At 40.5% G+C, this 17,973-nt stretch overlaps 1 protein-coding gene across 4 annotated transcripts in view; it reads right to left on the bottom strand.

Moving 5' to 3' along the window:
- Positions 1–232: 232 nt before the first annotated feature.
- The window catches only part of CSNK2A1 (casein kinase 2 alpha 1), a 61,282-nt gene continuing 43,541 nt past the window's right edge, over positions 233–17,973 (bottom strand). For all 4 annotated transcript variants that reach the window (XM_054466695.2, XM_063659104.1, XM_054466696.2 and 1 more), the window contains 10 exons: positions 17,455–17,556; positions 16,878–16,928; positions 15,334–15,393; positions 13,329–13,412; positions 9,885–9,995; positions 7,399–7,500; positions 6,296–6,396; positions 5,038–5,186; positions 3,976–4,062; positions 233–1,616 (listed from right to left, as the gene is read on the bottom strand). In XM_054466695.2, coding sequence (XP_054322670.1) covers positions 1,501–1,616; positions 3,976–4,062; positions 5,038–5,186; positions 6,296–6,396; positions 7,399–7,500; positions 9,885–9,995; positions 13,329–13,412; positions 15,334–15,393; positions 16,878–16,928; positions 17,455–17,556 — 963 coding nt within the window. In that variant the 3' untranslated portion in view covers positions 233–1,500. The remainder of the gene's footprint in view (positions 1,617–3,975; positions 4,063–5,037; positions 5,187–6,295; positions 6,397–7,398; positions 7,501–9,884; positions 9,996–13,328; positions 13,413–15,333; positions 15,394–16,877; positions 16,929–17,454; positions 17,557–17,973) is intronic.

Here is a 17,973-nt window from a genome sequence, read left to right as displayed (position 1 = left end):
GAGACACAAAATGAGTTTTATGGCAAAGGATCCTTAATCCCCAAAGACGCTTTGGCTTGTGGTGCTTTTTTTTTAAGGCCTCTCTGCCCTGCCCGGTACCATGGGTCGAACGAGGGGTGTATAAAAATGGGGGCCTTGGGAAGCCTCCACGGTACAGGGCTGCAGGCCCCTCAGATGTGAACATGAGACACCCACCCAGCAAGACCTTTACACAGGGAACTTAAATCTAACCTTGATAAATAAAACCAAACGTTTATTTACACCAAATAATTCCAACACTGGATCTTTCACATATGAAGGACAAAGTATTATGTATATACACACAGCAAGGGGTGGCAGGGCTGTAACAAGAGAGTTTATAGTTTTCCCACAATTACAGGTCTACCATTTCAGCTTCAATGGAGATAGTGGCTCTGCTCCTACCTCTCAAGATACATTTACAAGACTGAGGAGCAGGTCTTCTCACTGGATGGCATGTAAGGGAAGGGGAAGGTCAGAGGAAAAGAAGGTAGAAAGCTTAAATGGAACTCAGTGTGGCCACATCTCCCATTAGCTCTAGCATGAAACCTGTACAGACAATGTTTGTTTCTTTTGTAAAAAGCAGTAAGTTATGCCCAGTAACTAAATGAATTCAAAATGGCCAAGACAAAGAAAACTGAGAAAGATTTTGCCTTCCCCCTCCTACCAGCTATGGAGCACAGCATGTTGGGAGATGAACAGGGAAAAGACCAAGGTAAGGAGCCTGGGAGGGAAGGTATCAACATTTTAAACTGAACTAAAACTAAAATTATAAATGAGTTGGATTTAGGTTAGATCAATGAGACATGATTCTTACTGAACAGAAGTTTTTAGTATCTGTCTGCATGTTGGGTAGATTTTCAACATCTCGATGTAACTAAGACACACTTCCACGAGAGCCACCAGGATAACCCCATTGAAGCGCTTATGGAGTAAAGTGATGGAAGTGACCAGCAAGCAGTCCACTGCTCCTACAGATTGGGTCCTCCCTTCCTTCTTTCCTTGCTGCCTTTCTTCCTGCCTCCCCCGAGAAGCTACATTTTTGTAATCTCTGGAGAAGAGCACGAGATACCAACCCCCTAAAGTGTGGGACGGTGGAGGAACAATGGTGGGAATGGGAAGAAATCTCCACCTAAATGCAGCAGCCGGGATTGAGGCTGGTTTATCTTTGTTCTTTTGTGATGAGGAACTAAATTTGGGAGGGGAGAAAAAAAAATTTGTCCATGAAATATTCCACCTGCAGGTAATTTTTCAGGGAATCCCCTGAGTTATGAAAAGTTCGAGTTAAAAAAAAAAAAGAAAAAAGAAAATCAGCCTATTATAATTTTTTTTTTTTATGACTGAACTACTATAAATCCACAAGCAACGGTTCAGACACGGTGCTTCTGAAGTGTTTCACCCCTCCCCGCCAGGCGCAAGCTGCATCAAGGAGAGGGTGGACTTCCCCACCTCTGCTCAGGCATCAGGAGACAGATAGGGCCGTTACTGCTGAGCGCCAGCGGCAGCTGGAACAGGCATCCCAAGGGGGTTGGCAGCAGCAATCACTGGTGAGCCTGCCAGAGGTCCAAGGGGTGAAGGGGTTGGCACTGAAGAAATCCCTGAAAGAAAAGAGCTGTCAGTGAGCCAAAGACACCAACCATGGCAATCTTACCAGTTTCTCATAGCACTCACTGCAAAAGGAACACAATAATTCTTTATTGAAGACTTCCTCTTAGATGGATTTTTACATATACTTCAAGTCTCATCCTCACAAATTCAAGTTAAAGTGGCAAGTCCTAATCAATTTAAGAGACAGGTAAAGAAATCTAGGCTTGGACAATTTAAGGATTTTGTCCAAAGTACACGATTAGCAAGTGGCAACCATGGCTGGATTCTAACCCAGGCCTGTTTAGGGCAGAGATGTCCACCCTGGTGACCAGTAGCCAACCACATGTGGCTGCTGAGCACTTGAAATATGGCTAGTGCAACTGAGGAACTACATTTTAAATTTTATTCAATTGTAATTAAATAGCCTCATGTGGCTAGTCACTACCATAATGAACAGCACAGGACCGCAGTCAAAGCTCATGTGCTCTTATACCATGCTGTCTTGATAGCTGGCAGCTTTCAAAATTACTGAAAGTCAATTTGAATGGCGAAAGAGCACTTTCTAAGATAAAACGGTGTTTTGGAATTTATTTCCATTCGATTTTTCCACCTCTCTCATCATGTTTGTGTGTGTGTGTGTGTGTGTTTGTGTGTACACACAGGTAATATATTCACATGGTTCAAAATACAAAAGGTTCAAAAAAGTATACAAAGGCCAGGTGCAGTGTCTCACGCCTGTAATGCCAGCACTTTGGGAGGCCACACTGGGCATATTACCTGAGGTCAGGAGTTCAAGAACAGCCTGGCCAACATGGTGAAACCCCATCTCTACTAAAAATACAAAAATTAGCTGGGTGTGATGGCGGGAGCCTGTAGTCCCAGCTACCTGGGAGGTTGAGGTGGGAGAATCGCTTGAACCTGGGAGGTGGAGGCTGCAGCGGCTGAGATTGTGCCACTGCACTCCAGCCTTGGCCACAGAGCAAGACCTTGTCTCAAAAAAATAAATAAATAAATAAATAAATAATAATAATATATGAGAACATTATTATATATTCTTCTCCACTCCTGCTCTAATAATATATGAGAACATTATTATATATTCTTCTCCACTCCTGTTCTAATAATATATGAGAACATTATTATATATTCTTCTCCACTCCTCTTAGACATGGCTCTGCATCTCACTTTTTTTTTGAGTCAGAGTCTCACTCTCACCCAGGCTGGAGGGCAACGGTGCGATTTTGGCTCACTGCAACCTCTGCCTCCCAAGTTCAAGCGATTATCTTGCCTTAGCCTCGAAGTAGCTGGGATTAAAGGTGCCCACCACGATGCTCAGCTAATTTTTTGTATTTCCAGTAGAGACAGGGTTTCGCCATGCTGGCCAGGCTGGCCTCGAACTCCTGACCTCAAGTGTTCCACCTGCCTCAGCTTCCCAAAGTGCTGGGATTACACGCATGAGCCACTGCACCTGGCCCTGCATCTTGAGTTTTAAATTTCACATTATTATATTGGAGTTGGAGATCTAACAGAACATGAAACTCTTATTCATTCTTTTCTCTGGCTGCACCACATTCCATTAAATGGATATACCATAACTGATTTAACCAGTTTCCTACTGATAGCTATTCTCAATGTTTTGTTATTACAAATAAGGCTACAAGTAAGTTTGGATATACATTACTCTGTACAGAGGTAGGATACTCAAGGGGTAAATTCCAGAAGGCAGTTAGTTCTTTTCTTAAAAAAGGGGAGGGCAACAGCAATTATTTGAGGGTATGTAAGTAAATGCCTTCACTACCAGATGTGCACCCACTTGGATGTTGCCTACATGTATAATTCTTATGCTATGTGCCTGTAGTTCCTTTGGAATAACTGGGTACTCTACAAAAATTCACTATATATCACAATGATTCAATAATGAAAAACCATTTTACTTATGTTTTTACAACTGATAGGCACTCTATAGTTGCTCTGGCAAATGTCACAGAACTGTCCTTGTACACATACACACCTATGTATAAACCCCACCTCTATACCCCATTTCTTAACATTGTTTCTAAGGGCCATGTAACTACTGTCATTTCAAACTATAAGATGAAATGGTGTATTTTTCCTTTTCATGGCTTGGCACTTTCAAGCCCCTATGCCAGAAATTTTCAGCCAGGAATGCTGGGATTCTAGCCTAGAAGGGGAAACCCTATTGAAGACAGTATCACTAAAGTATACCAAGTGTCAAGCATGCTGAAACCTGGTTAAAAAAAAGTCGTAAGGCTACCAGTACAGAGAAGGTATACAAGAAATCAGACCACAAAGCTAAGAACAGTAATTGACTTCCACATTTTTTTAAAGAAAATTTACCAGTGAACTGACCTGACATCATATTGGCGCTGCTGACGGGCGTACTGCCCCCTGGCATGCTAGATGAACCCATTCGAGCCTGGTCCTTCACAACAGTGTCTAGAAAAGAGACAAAAAGGCTAGGTTCTGTTTTGCTTGAAAGATTAAACTAATGGTCTGGAAGCCTGAAAGCAGTCAGCTTCATTCTTTGCCATTTATTTATACTCTACATTATTTCCCAAAGAACTTAAGGTGGCAATTGCCTTCACCATGAATTAGACAAGTGGTACAAAACAGAAATAGCTTTCCTATCAAACTGTGGTAAAAGCTAACCTTTCAATCAAATGGTGGAAAGATGAGGTAATTATTTATAGTAGAGCTAATTTAATGAAGCTGGTCCTGTTGAGGTTTAATGGAGACAAGACACTGTAACTCGGCAAAGATGGTAATATATTACCAGTGTGTCCACAGCCCAGTACCAAGTAGGCCAAAGCTATAGGTCCATGTAGGTTAGGGCTATGACCACATTCTCTATCTCAATCAGCCTATCTGTCTGCTTCAGGTACAGGAGACTGGGCAAAAGTGTAAATGATTCAGTACAAAACCATCACACTATTACCGAAGGAAAAATGTAATGTTGCAGCTAACACCACGGTGAGGATGGGGTGGGTCTAAGTGGTATTTTCACTTAGGATGGCACAGGTGGCTATACTCACAAATCTAAGTCAAGGTGTTCATACAATTCTAAGATTTGTAAGCCTCATTACCTCTTTCCAATGAATGATTACTAGAGACAGGAAAGATATAGGGCTATGTATTCTAATTCAACCATTCCAGACTGAGGCACTGAGAAGTGTCATCCTCACAGTATGAAAAAAGTTTATTTCGGAATGTTCTTGTGTCATGTATTCTGTTACAGAAGAATTCTTCCAATAATTCTGCAATGTAGTTGCCATCACTATCCCCACTGGAAGAATCTGAGGCTCAGCATGGGTGAATTAACTTTGCAGCAAGCTGACAGGAGCTGGGATTACGACTCTGTTCTATAGGACTCTGCGCCTGCACAAACTCTGTGGGCTAGATATCTGGACTCACAGAAATAGGGGTGCTCCATGGCCTCTCTTGCAGTAAGCCGTGACTGGTGGTCATATCGCAGCAGTTTGTCCAGGAAATCCAAGGCCTCAGGGCTGACAAGGTGCTGATTTTCACTGTGGACAAAGCGTTCCCATCGCTTTCGAGAGTGTCTGCAGGACCAAAAGAGGGAATGAGAAATGGGCCACGTGGGCACAGAAGCCCAACATTTCATTCCTACATTTTTCTTAGTGGCTAATAGCCCAGACAAAAGAAAAGAGGGATCCAAACTCAAGAGAGTAGTCTTGCACCACTCTGCCACTGAGTGGGACAACAAAGCTAACTGGAGACTGGAAACAACACAGCCAGAGTAAAAAAAGACATCTGAGTTCTCTCAATTTTAAGAAACATAATTCAGATTACTTGACAGGACGTGACTGCTTCTGTGTAGCAAGGAGGGTCAGGTGGCTGAGCTCACCAGGCCTATTTCCCATCCCCACACATATTCCTGGCATCTCTGCCACTTGGCTAGCAAAAGCCTTTGCATCAGGAAAGTCCATCTCCTCTTGTTAAGTGGTTAAGTGTATAAGTACTGTATCTAGTCCCTACTGTTAAGAGTCGGTTGTCTGCATATAGTCTTTTTTTTTTTTTTTTTTTTGAGACAGGGTCTCACTCTGTTGCCCAGACTGGAGTGCAGCCACATGTTCATAGCTCTCTGTAGCATTCCCTCCTGGGCTCAAGGGAAGCTCCTGCCTCAGCTTCCTAGTAGTCTGGACTACTGCCACACATCACCATGCAAGGAGTCGAGGGTCTCATTATGCTGTCCAGGCTGGTCTCCAACTCCTGGGCTCAAGTGATCCTCCCAAAGTTCTGGGATTACAGATATGAGCCACCGTGCCCAGCCTGCACATCAGTCTTAAAGCATGCATTTTCCACTTCAATTTCTTTCTCTTGGAGAGAGGTTTTTAACTTAAAGAAGCAAGGTAAATTTTGATTTTTGCCTCAACTGTAACCCTTCTACTAGAATCTACACTTCATTCATTTTGTAGGAATCCTCTAGCTATAACCCCTCCATCAGACTCCTGTAAGTTAATTTGAATAAAGGGCCATTCAATCCAATGCCTTTATCAGAGGCCTGCTCAATGCAGCATCCTGTGGCACTGAACCACTGACATCCTGACAGTGCTGGCAAAGAGAACATAACTGTTTTGAAGATCCTAAGTGTCAGTTCACTCTCAAAGTGCTTAAGCCACAGATGCACATATTTTGTTTCATGACTTACCTGCCCAAGATATCATTGAAACGTGGATCTAATTCAATGTTGTATTTGTCAATATAGTCATATAAATCTTCTGTCCCCAGAACCTTGGCTATCCTCACCAACTAGTATTAAAGAAAGACAAAAACTCATACCACAAGCATATTATATTAACAAATCAACAATTAACAATGATTGAATTTACATAAACGGGTCATCACGTCTACGGGTATGAATGCTACCTCCTAACAGTTTAGACTTCAACTCAATGTGATAGTGTTAGAAAAAGCAAACTACTTTATAAACTGGTTTCTTCCTCTTGAAATGTCACCCTGGTGAACTCTTATTTTTCTCCCCTCAAAACCCAACTGAAGATGTCGCTTCTTTTGGGAAGCTCCCATTGCACACTCAAACTACTCACCACTACGGCCTTTTGTGCCTTGTCCACACTTCTACTCTGAAGTTATGACTGTAATCTATTTTGTTGTATGTTTGACTCCCTTACAAGATCAACTATGAACTATCTGAGGGAAGAAAACTATTCTTTCTTTTTTCTGTATTCCTCAGTACTGCATGACACTTGATACAGAGTTATTGACTTTAATGGAATTCAGGTTGTATTCTTTGACTCATTAAAATTGGACATGGTGCTCAAAGGGAACAAGGCAATGGTACCTTCCACAAGGTCCTAGAATCATTCCAGGTTCTTGTGAATGAAAGAGCCCTTTGATCTTCAAGGGGGAAGTGGAGTTAGTTTAAGAAACATCTATAACTCAACCCATATAAAGAGACAAAAGGATCACAGAAATACCACATATGGGATAACATATTGGAGAAAACACCATATTGGAGAATAAGGTTTTATTAGGAGAATTCTAAGGTAATGTCCTATTTTAAAAATCTGGATGACAATTTATTTGTATTCTTCACAATAAAACAAGCAATGCAAACGACAAAGACTAGGGGGGAAAGTCTGATTTCAAAAGGCTAAGCTGGTAGCTCCCAAAACATCAATCTAAGGATCAATATCACGGTGGCTGAACAAACAGTGAACTGAAAATTATAGGCAGTTCTGGCTATCATTGCATTAGACCAGTAAAATTTTCAATGGGTATAACATATATTACCTGATCATAATTGTCATGTCCATGGAAAAATGGCTCCTTCCGAAAGATCATACTTGCCAGCATACAACCCAAACTCCACATATCCAAACTATAATCATACATCTGCATAAAAGTAAACTCACTGTTATTATCTGTGAATCCTCAGGCTTGTCACTTCAAAATAAAAAATTAATTTTTAAAATTAAAAAAAAAATCACTCCACTGACTCAAAATCAAAACACTAATAACATCTTCATATATTTCTTTTTAGTCTTTTCTTTCTTTCTTTTTTTTTGTTTTTGGAGACAGAGTCTCACTCTGCTGCCCATGCTGGAGTGCAGTGGCGCAATCTTGGCTCACCACAACCTCCACCTCCCGGGTTCAAGCAATTCTCCTGCCTCAGCCTCTTGACTAGCTGGGACTACAGGCGCGTGCCACCATGCCTGGCTAATTTTGTATTTTTAGTAGAGACGGGGTTTTACTACGTTGGCCAGGCTGGTCTCAAACTCCTGACCTCATGATCTGCTCGCCTCAGATTCCCAAAGTGCTAGGATTACAGGCATGAGCCACCATGCCTGGCTCGTCTCTTCTTTTATGCATCTTTCACTCGGTTTTAAAACAATTTTTACTTTTTTTTTTTTTGAGACAGAGTCTTGCTCTGTCGCCCAGGCTGCAGGGGTGTGATCTCGGCTCATTGCAACCTCAGCTTCCCAGGTTCAAGCAATTCTCTGCCTCAGCCTCCTGAGTAGCTGGGATTACAAGCGCCCACCACCACGCCCGGCTAATTTTTTTGTATTTTTAGTAGAGACAGGGTTTCACCATCTTGGCCAGGCTGGTCTTGAACTCCTGACCTTGTGATCCACTTGCCTCGGCCTTTCCAAGTGCTGGGATTACAGGCGTGAGCCACTGTGCCTGGCTCATTTTTTTTTTTTTTTTTTTAAAGACACAGGGTCTTGCTCTGTTGCCCAGGCTGGAGTGTAGTTGTGTGATCATAGCTCACTGCAGTCTCCAACTCCTGGGCTTAGGCCTCCTGAGTAGGTAGGATTACAGACATACACCACTATGCTCAGCTAATACATATACTATTTTGAACTGTTTTCTTCACTTACATGAAAAAAAAAAAAACCTCCAAATTGTTAGCCCATGGAGACCATCCAATGTGTATCATTAGTATTTTATTACATAAATGTTTTAGAATTCAATCTTTAATTTTCCTATAATAGGACAGTGTTCTGTTTTTCACAATTATTAGTAATACTGTAAAAACTATTTTTATGCATAAAATGCTTTTTGAACTCAGGCTATAGCCTTAAGACCCCAAGAAAGAAATTCCTACAAGAACAAAGAGTCTGAAACTTTTAAAATCAACCGGTCATAACCTGGAAAGACTGGGCATAAAAGATACTTCCAAGAAAACTTTAGATTTTTAAACACTTGGCAAATCTATTATTAATTTGGTTCCTTTCTCCTTTTTCTGTGAGAAGAAGGCTTTTTGGGGGAGTTGGGGAGAAGACTTTTTTATTTAGTATACAATTCAGAAGAACAAGAAAACATTCTTGAATTCACTCTGAAGACTGGTTACACTTAGTTACAGGATGGGCATGGTGGCTCCTGCCTGTAATCTCAGCACTCTGGGGAGCCAGGGTGTGAGGATGGGTTGTGCCCAGGAATTTGAGATTCAGCCTGGGCAACATAGTGAGACTTTCTCTCTACACACAAAAAAATTAAAAATTAGCCAGGTGTGGTAGTGCACGCCTGTCGTCTCAGCTACTCAGGAGGCTAAGCTGGGAGGATCACTTGAGCCCAGAAGTTCGGGGCTGCGGTCAGCTATGATCATGGCATTGCACTCCAGCCTGGGCAACAGAGCAAAACTCTGCCTCAAAAAACAAACAAAAGGCCGGGTGCAGTGGCTCATGCCTGTAATCCCAGCACTTTGGGAGGCTGAGGAGGGTGGATCACAAGGTCAGGAGATCAAGACCTTCCTAGCTAACACAGTGAAACCCAGTCTCTACTAAAAATACAAGAAAAATTAGCTGGGGTGGTGGTGGGCACCTGTAGTCCCAGCTACTTGGGAGGCTGAGGCAGGAGAAAGGCGTGAACCTGGGAGGCGGAGCTTGCAGTGAGCCGAGATCATGCCACTGCACTGCAGCCTGGGCGACAGAGTGAGACTCTGTCTCAAAACAAAAACAAAAACAAAAACAAAACAGCTTACAATTCTCAAAACAGTTCTGGAACTGCTGATTATAGAACGTGTCTTTGGCTACTTTCCCTCAAGTTAGGATCAAATGCAAACCTATTCATATTCTACTGACATTATGACAATAAAAGTAATGTAAGTTATGGTACATGAATTAAGGTGATTTATATTTTACATTTCATATAAAAAGGACAGCTGTGAATGTGCATTAAGTGGCCTACCTAAATGCACAAAATGATACTTTTTTTTTTGGTAAATTATGTGCAAAATAAACACAGGACCAAAATTGTGCCTGCCCTTCTGTTCTCACCTGATAGTCTACAAGTAGCTCAGGACCTTTGAAGTATCGCGAAGCAACTCGGACATTATATTCTTGGCCAGGATGATAAAACTCAGCCAAACCCCAGTCTATTAGTCGTAGCTGAAAAAGAATAAATCATGAGCAATTTTATCTTTCTCTAAGCTACCCACATTGTGCCATTAGCATACTCTTGATAAAATATACCAGATACGTCACTCTCTACTGAAACCCCTCCACTGACTACTTATAGCCTTTAGGATGAAAATAAAACTGCTTAGCTTGACATACCACTTTCTCCATGATTTTGTTCCTGAAAGACACAATCTCATTTGTGCTTTTACAAATTTCTTAAAACTGCTCAATGACTAAAATGTCCCTGCTACCCAGCCTATAATCCTATTGGTAAGCATTTCCTTAACTTTTGGGATATTTAAGTCAGCTTCTCAATGAAGTCTGATCATTGCCTTCAGCCCCCTGAATTTTAAATATATTTCTTTAACAGAACCTAAACTCTTTATGTTTTCTACCTTTCTTTTTCAGTATGGACGACAAGCTCCTTGGGGGTAGGGACTGTTTTATTCACCTTTGTAATTTTCAGAATTCAACATAATGCCTGGTATACAGGAGAAAAATGAATAAATATTTGCTGGATAGATGAAATAACAGAAAAGTCATACAATACAGCTTTTACCAAAATGTGTCCTAAACATGGAAAAAGGGGTAAGAGGCAAGCTTATCTGCCCACCGTGCATAGCATGACCATGATCTGAAGTGCCAGCAGTAGGCCCTGAGGAATACCATAGGACTGCTCTGGCACTAAGTTTACTGCCTGTATCTCAAAACTAAACCTTTGATTACTCCCTGCAAAAACCACCTCCACTCATAGTCTCCCCCTGCTCAGTTAAAGGTGATACTCACCCTGTCATACAAGCCAAAACTTAAGATTCACCCTGGATTCTTGTTTCTCTCAGACCTCACATTTAATCTATCAAAAAATTCTGAAGGTTCTACCACATTCTGACCATTATCATCACCTCCACTGCCACTGCCCCGATCCAAGCCACCACCACCTCTTGTTTGATATATTGCCATAGCCCCTTCTCCTAACTGGTCTCACTGCTTTCACTCTTGCCCTGTAGTCTAAACAGTTTAATACATACTAAATAGTTTAATAGTTATTTAAAAAATAATTAAACAGCTTTTTAAAAGGATTGTTCAGGTTGCTATGGAGAGATTATAGATTCACAGGAAATTGAAAAAGTAGTAGAGATTCTCTGCACCCTTTACCCAGTTTCCCCTAATAGTAACATCTTACATAACTACAGTACAATATCAAAATCAAGAACTGACAATGGCACAATTCAGAAAGATCTTAGTGAGGTTTCACCAGTTTTACATGCACGCTTGTGTTTGTGTGTGTGTTTCTATGCAATTTCATCACATACGTAACTTCATATAATCTCCTCAACAAGATATAGAACTGTTCCATCACCACACACATGTCCTGTGTGTTAGCCCAATCCCTGGCAACCCCTCTGCTCTTTATCTCTATCATTTTAAGAATGCTACAAAAATGGAGTCACTGGCATATAACTTTTCTTGAGATTGCCTTTTTTCACTAAGCATAAGATCCATCCAAGTTGTTGCATGTATCATACTTCTTTCCTTTTTATTGCTGAGAAATACTACTTCATAATAATATTATATGGTATGGATATGCCAGTTTGTTTAACCATTCCCTCATTGAAGGGCACTTTTCCCCATTTTTTTTTTTTTTTTTTTGAGACGCAGTCTCGCTCTGTCACCCAGGCTGGAGCACAGTGGCATGATCTCGGCTCACTGCAACCTCCGCCTCTGGGGTTCAAGCAATTCTCCTGCCTTAGCCTCCTGAGTAGCTGGGATTACAGGTGCACGCCACCACGCCCGGCTAATTTTTCTATTTTTTTAGTAGAGACGGGGTTTCACCATGTTGGCCAGGCTGGTCTTGAACTCCTGAACTCATCATCTGCCTGCCTCGGCCTCCCAAAATGATTACAGGTGTGAGCCACCGCACCCAGCTTTTTCCCCTAATTTTAAGCTATTACAAATATAGTTGCATTCATATATAGGCTTTTGTGTGGACCTAAGATTTTGTTGCTCTGAGATAAATGCCACTGCAGGATTGTATGGTAAGCATATGTTTAGCTTTTCAAGAAACCAACCAACTATAAAACAATAGTTAAGCATTTTCCAAAATGCCAAACTTTGCATTCCTACCAGCAATGTATGAGAGATCAAGTTTCTTCACATTTTTGCCAGCACTTGGTACCATCACTATTTTTTATTTTAGCTGTTCTAATAGATGTGTAGTTAACTTTTAAATTTCAAGTGAGAACATGCTAAAGCTTACAATATGCAAAAGCTCTCTATCTTCAGAGAAAAGGCCTAACAATGACCAATAAGGTTTTACATGATTTGGTTTTACCTCTTTCATCTCATTTCCTTCTTCTTTCCCCGCATTCATTCTGTCTCAGCTTTATCCTTGCTGCTCTTCCAACATGCCAAACATATCCTTACCTGAAGGGCTTTTGTACTTGCTATTTACTCTGCCTTGGGACATGTTTCTTCATAAGACTGCATGGCTGGGTCCCTCCCAGTGCTAAAATGTCACCTTTCCAATGAAACCTTCCCTTATAACTGGTTTAAAACTGCAAATATCCTCTTGCCATTCCCTATTCTTGTTTTTTCTTCTACATCAAAATAACTTTCTATCCCACCAGGCTCCCTAAATGTAGCTCCTAAAAGACAAGCATTTATTGTATGTTTAGTTCACTTATATATCCCTAGCCCCTAGAATGGTGCCTCTGACATAGTATGTGTCTAAAAAAAATTTAGTTGCATAAATAAATCACCTACCTCCCCATTAGACCACAACAGATAAGTCATCATAGCTTGGTCACCTTAAAAAACTGAAATGCTAAAGCATGTGGCCATTACAGCTCTCATGTAAAAGCATTTGCAGACAATAGGGCCCTCATGACATCCAATAAACAAAAGTAGCATTTTCTGTATATTTCATCCACTTAACTGTGCACATTTAATTCTCATGAATACCTAGTCGCCTGCAGGGCTATTATTACCCACACTGTACAGGTAAGAAAAAGAAGGCAAATGGAGAGAAAGTAGTTGCTCAGGAAACTAGTTATTCAATAAACAAGACTAGAAGCCACGTTTCTGGGCTTAGAAGATGAACATTTTGCCCACTATACTAATGTTTCCTTCTTGGTAATATTCTTAGGAATATAAATAATGGTTCAAACATGTTGATTTGTAAATTCGTACATTCATTCACCAAATATTTCTCAAGTGCCAAATAGGTACTAGGGTCTGTGACAATACAAGGGATAAAGTGTTGAAGATGGGCAATTAACTACATCACGTAGATAAATAACACTTGTCAGCCTATCACTTTACCTTTCTGTGCTCATGATCAATCATGACATTATGGGGCTTGACATCTCTGTGCATAATTCCCATGCTGTGACAATAATCCAGGGCCTGTGGGAAGAACAGGTCAGAAATGAGTTAGCATGAATAATAGGTAAGAGTCCTTTCCTTTTCCCTCCATGTAAATTTTTCTTTTAGCCTCACAATACCCCTGGGATTCAAGTTGAGGACACAGTCACTTCCACAGCAATGCTTCAGAGACTTGTTCATGATCTCATAAGCAAGCAAACTCAGCTCTCTGAGCTTAGAGATCTTTTTCTGACATAGTTGTTTCAACATGTTTTCTGTCCTAAAGACCCAAAGTATACCCAAATTGCACCACTTCAAATTTTTCTGTCTTGTCCAGATCCTAGATTATTTTTCACAGACCCCTCAAAGAAAGAAAACTGATCTTTACTACAAACGTCTTATTCTAAGAACAGTTAATTCTTTAGCAGTTAAGAGTCTATAACAGAGGTTGGCAAACCACAGGCCAAATTTGGCCTGATGTCTGCTTTTGTAAATAATGTTTTATTGGAACATAGCCATGCCTATTTGTTTGCATATTGTCTATGGTTGCTCTTGTGCTACAACAGCAGAGTTGAATAGTGTGACGAACACTACATGGCCCACAAAGCCTAAAATATTTACTATTTGGCCCTTTAAAGAAGTTTGCCAATGCCTGATATAGGTCATCAAATCCAATCTGAAATGTTTCCAACCTCAAACTAAAGGGAACTGAGTAGTATAATCTTTGGGGTTTGTTAATCCCAGCCTTTCAGTCAGCCGATGTCGTTGGCCAAATTGTTGTCCTTCCTGAAGGGCAACTTGGGTTCCTACAGTTCCCAGGGCTGGGCAATCATATCTGTAACTTTCTAAAGCCTTTCTCGCCACAAACTGCATGAGCCAATGGAAAGATCAAGTATCTCTGCTGGCACAATCTCCTCAGGGGACTTCTAAGGCTCCAACGGCAGGCTTTATGTCAACTCTTATTTAGTAAGAAAGCTTAGCCAACTTTTAGCAATTCTCTCATCTAGGAAGCTGATCTTGTGACTACTGGGAACAAGATATTTGGTGACCCCACTTTAGAAATGAAAGTAAATTTTCAATTAGCAATCTATAAGCAGAAATTTACACAATCCTTAGGACAATTACCCTTTGAGAACTGAGTTGAAGTTTACTGTTTTATTTGTTGAATCTTAAGTGAGATAAAGTATACCAGAAGCTAGCACATCAGGTGTTTTCATGAGTTTTGAAAAATTTACTTTTAACTTATGTAGGGGCACACAGAAATTACAAATATTTGTTAAGGGGTCAGTCCCAGCTAACTATCTTACAAATACTCTTTTTCAAATTGTTCTAAATTATACTCCCACTAGACCCCATTCCACAACCCTTAGCACAAGGGTTCTGATACTATTATTATTAATTTTTATTATTTATGTATTTAGAGACAGGGTCTTACTCTGGGCTACTGCACTCCAGCCTGTGCGACAATCATAGCTCACTGCTGCCTCAAATTCCTGAGATCCTCCTGTCACAGCCTCCCAAATAGCTGGAATTACAAGCATAAGCCACCATGCCCAGCTAATTCTTAATTTTTTTGTAGAGACAGGGTCTCACTGTGTTGCTCAGGCTGGTCTTGATCTCCTGGCCTCAAGCAATCCTCCTGCCTTGGCCTCCCAAGTAGCTGGGACTTACAGGTGCACACCATGCCCAAGTAATTAAAAAAATTTTTTTGTAGAGATGGGGGTCTCACTATGTCACCCAGGCTGGTCTTTTGATCTCCTGGCCTCAAGCAATCCTCCTGCCTCAGCCTTCCAAAGCGCTGGGATTACAGGTATGATACTATTAACTTATTAAAAACTTATATAGAGGTCCCTTCTTTCAACATACTTTACAAAGTTAATCTGCTGGCTTTTCTACCATCAATTGACTATTTAACAAAGAGAAGACCAATTTAAAAAATATTTAGTATTCAAGGTTCACTTACCTTCAGAATCTCATACATGTAAAATCGAATATCATAGTCTGTTAGCGTCTGGTACAATTGCTGTTAAAGACAAATGTTTGAGCCATGAAATAATGCTGACAGAAAGGCATTTTTCACCCTCACTCACAGCAATTCAAACCAAGACTTGGCTCGTTTACCGTTGTTCCAAGATCTGTCCATTCACTGCCCTCTATTTCTCCAACATTACATTAACTTTAAAGAGATGCTTTGGGTCTTCAACTCTTAAAAGTGAAGAATTACTTAAACATATACTGCGGAAGCTATAATCCACTGTTAGAAACATACTGATCTAGATACGTTAATATGCACTGACACACACCTATAATTTAGTTTGCTTTTCATGTATCTTCAGACCTTCTCAAAAGAGGCATTTTGGCAAATATACTGCCTCCTTAGTAGGGAACTAACTCATCTTTGGCTTACATAGTTGGCCCTGCAGATCACCAGTGGGTATGCAGATGGCATGATGCCGAACCTGTTGAGTCAATTTAACAAAACTATTCTTGCTCGAATTGGAAAGTAAACTCTGTGAACAACTGTTATGTACCCTTTCCAGTTTCCAAAGAGTTGCAGAATGTTTTTTTACATGGACATATCTTTTTTTTTTTTTTTTTTTTTTTTGGAGACAGGGTCTCACTCTGCTGCCCAGGCTGGAGTGCCGTGCTGCGATCATAACTCACTGCAACCTCAAACTACTGGGCTCAAGCAATCCTACCTACCTCAGCTTCCCCAGTAGCTAGGACTACAGGTGTAAGCCACCATGCCCAGCCATGGGTACGTCTCTTTAAATGGTTAGCAATGTCTTCTGACAAAGTTTTTCTTGAAATTATCATTCTGACTCTAAAACAGTTCCTCTTCCTTTTTCCCTATCTCTGCAAAAGAATTCACTAATTTATTAATATATAACATTCCGGATACTGGACTGGTGGAAAGGCAAATCAAAGATCTTTACCACTTTTACTCCAAAGGAGTAACTATATTCTTCTGTAAAATTGGAACTGTGTGAAATAAGTAGGCCACTGGATAGAATGGAATTCTGAGATATCTCTTATAGAGGTTTGTGTTATGGCAGAATTTGACATTATCCTTCCTCGATCCCTGCCTTTTAAGATCTATAGCCCACAGTTTATGAGGAATCCTAAGAAATAAGCAGTCCCTACTTTTATATATACAATATATTTCTTCCTGAACACTATTGTTTAAAGCGAATTGCCATATGGCCAGATCCTAAGTGAACATGTGTTGCTGCCTTCATTAGGTTGAACATCAGGAGAAACTGTCAACTAAGTAGTGAGAAGTAAATGTGTTGGTCATTAAAAAGAACATTAAACAAATGGGCAAAATATCAAGATGCAGCAAGTGGGCACTGCTTATATAGGAGTTCTTCTATCTTAAAATTTGCACTGTAAGGATGAAAATCTTTTTAAAAACAAATGCGAAGCAAGCTCTCCTAACAGCATCATCCCCAAAGGCTATGTGGTCTAAAAACCCACTAGCCCGAAACAGTTGGTTATATATTATACCTTGAAGTCTGTGTTGTTTACGTGTTCAAAAACCAAGGCGGGGGTTCGTGACTAGGGGAAAAGAACAAAAACAAAAACACACATTAGCAATAGCCCTGACAGCTTTAGTGGGGACAATGTTTGCGGATGCTGCATGGTGAAATTTGGCAGTCCTCGCCTCAGTAGTAAGAAACCCTCTATTGCTACAAGCCCTCCCCGCTCTGATCATCACCACACTTAGGTCATTTTTGGGATGGATTTCAAACAGAAGACATGGAGCTGAAGTCTCACCAGGCTCTAGGCAGCCCGACAATGCGCCCATCGCCCATCGGCATCGGACCTGAGTTTGCAAAATGGATTAACACATTTCAGTTTCCAGTGCTATCAGTCTCTTAGCCTAGAAGAATAAGAAATAGTCTGTGGGTGGAGGTCTCTTTGAAAGAAAGACCCAAGCTAGTTAAATGGTATATCTGATTAAGCACTTTCAAAGCAGGACTTAATGATGAGGGTTGGGAGAGGGAACAAAAAGAGGCCAGTTGTGCTCCAGGTCAAACACCACCTCAGCTCTGGCGGCCTTGCTAACACCTACTATACTCACCACAGGGTCTTTTACAATGTCTGCCAGTGTGATGATGTTGGGACCTCCTCTCAAATTCTCCAAAATCTTTATTTCACGCTTAATTTTCTTCTTTTTTACTGGCTGAAAGGGGAAAAGTACATCAGCAAAAAAAAAAAAAAAAAAAAAAAAAAAAAATTTCAGAGTATTTCAACACATAGTGTAATACATAAATCATAAATGGCTTACTTATGAGCACCTTGAAGGAAGAAAATGTGTCACATTCGTCTCTGAATCCTTCTCCTAGCACTGTGCCAGGTATTCTGCAGGTACTTACAAATGTTGAATTGAAAGAAAAAAAGATTTCTATTCCAAAGACCAGACACTTCTGCAGAATTAGCATTTCAATCATCAGTCTTGATGTTAATGTTTTAAAACATGTTAAACATGTTAATGTCTTAAAACCTTACAAAGTAGCAATTTAAATGGTTAGTAATACTAAAGTATATCAAACTTTTTATCAATTAGGATGAAACATGGGCCCTTTCCATTTCTTCCTCT

Source organism: Pongo pygmaeus, chromosome 21 (genome assembly GCF_028885625.2).
Source record: "Pongo pygmaeus isolate AG05252 chromosome 21, NHGRI_mPonPyg2-v2.0_pri, whole genome shotgun sequence".
In the NCBI taxonomy this organism is placed as follows: domain Eukaryota; kingdom Metazoa; phylum Chordata; class Mammalia; order Primates; family Hominidae; genus Pongo; species Pongo pygmaeus.
This window is presented reverse-complemented; position numbering and strand designations above follow the sequence as displayed.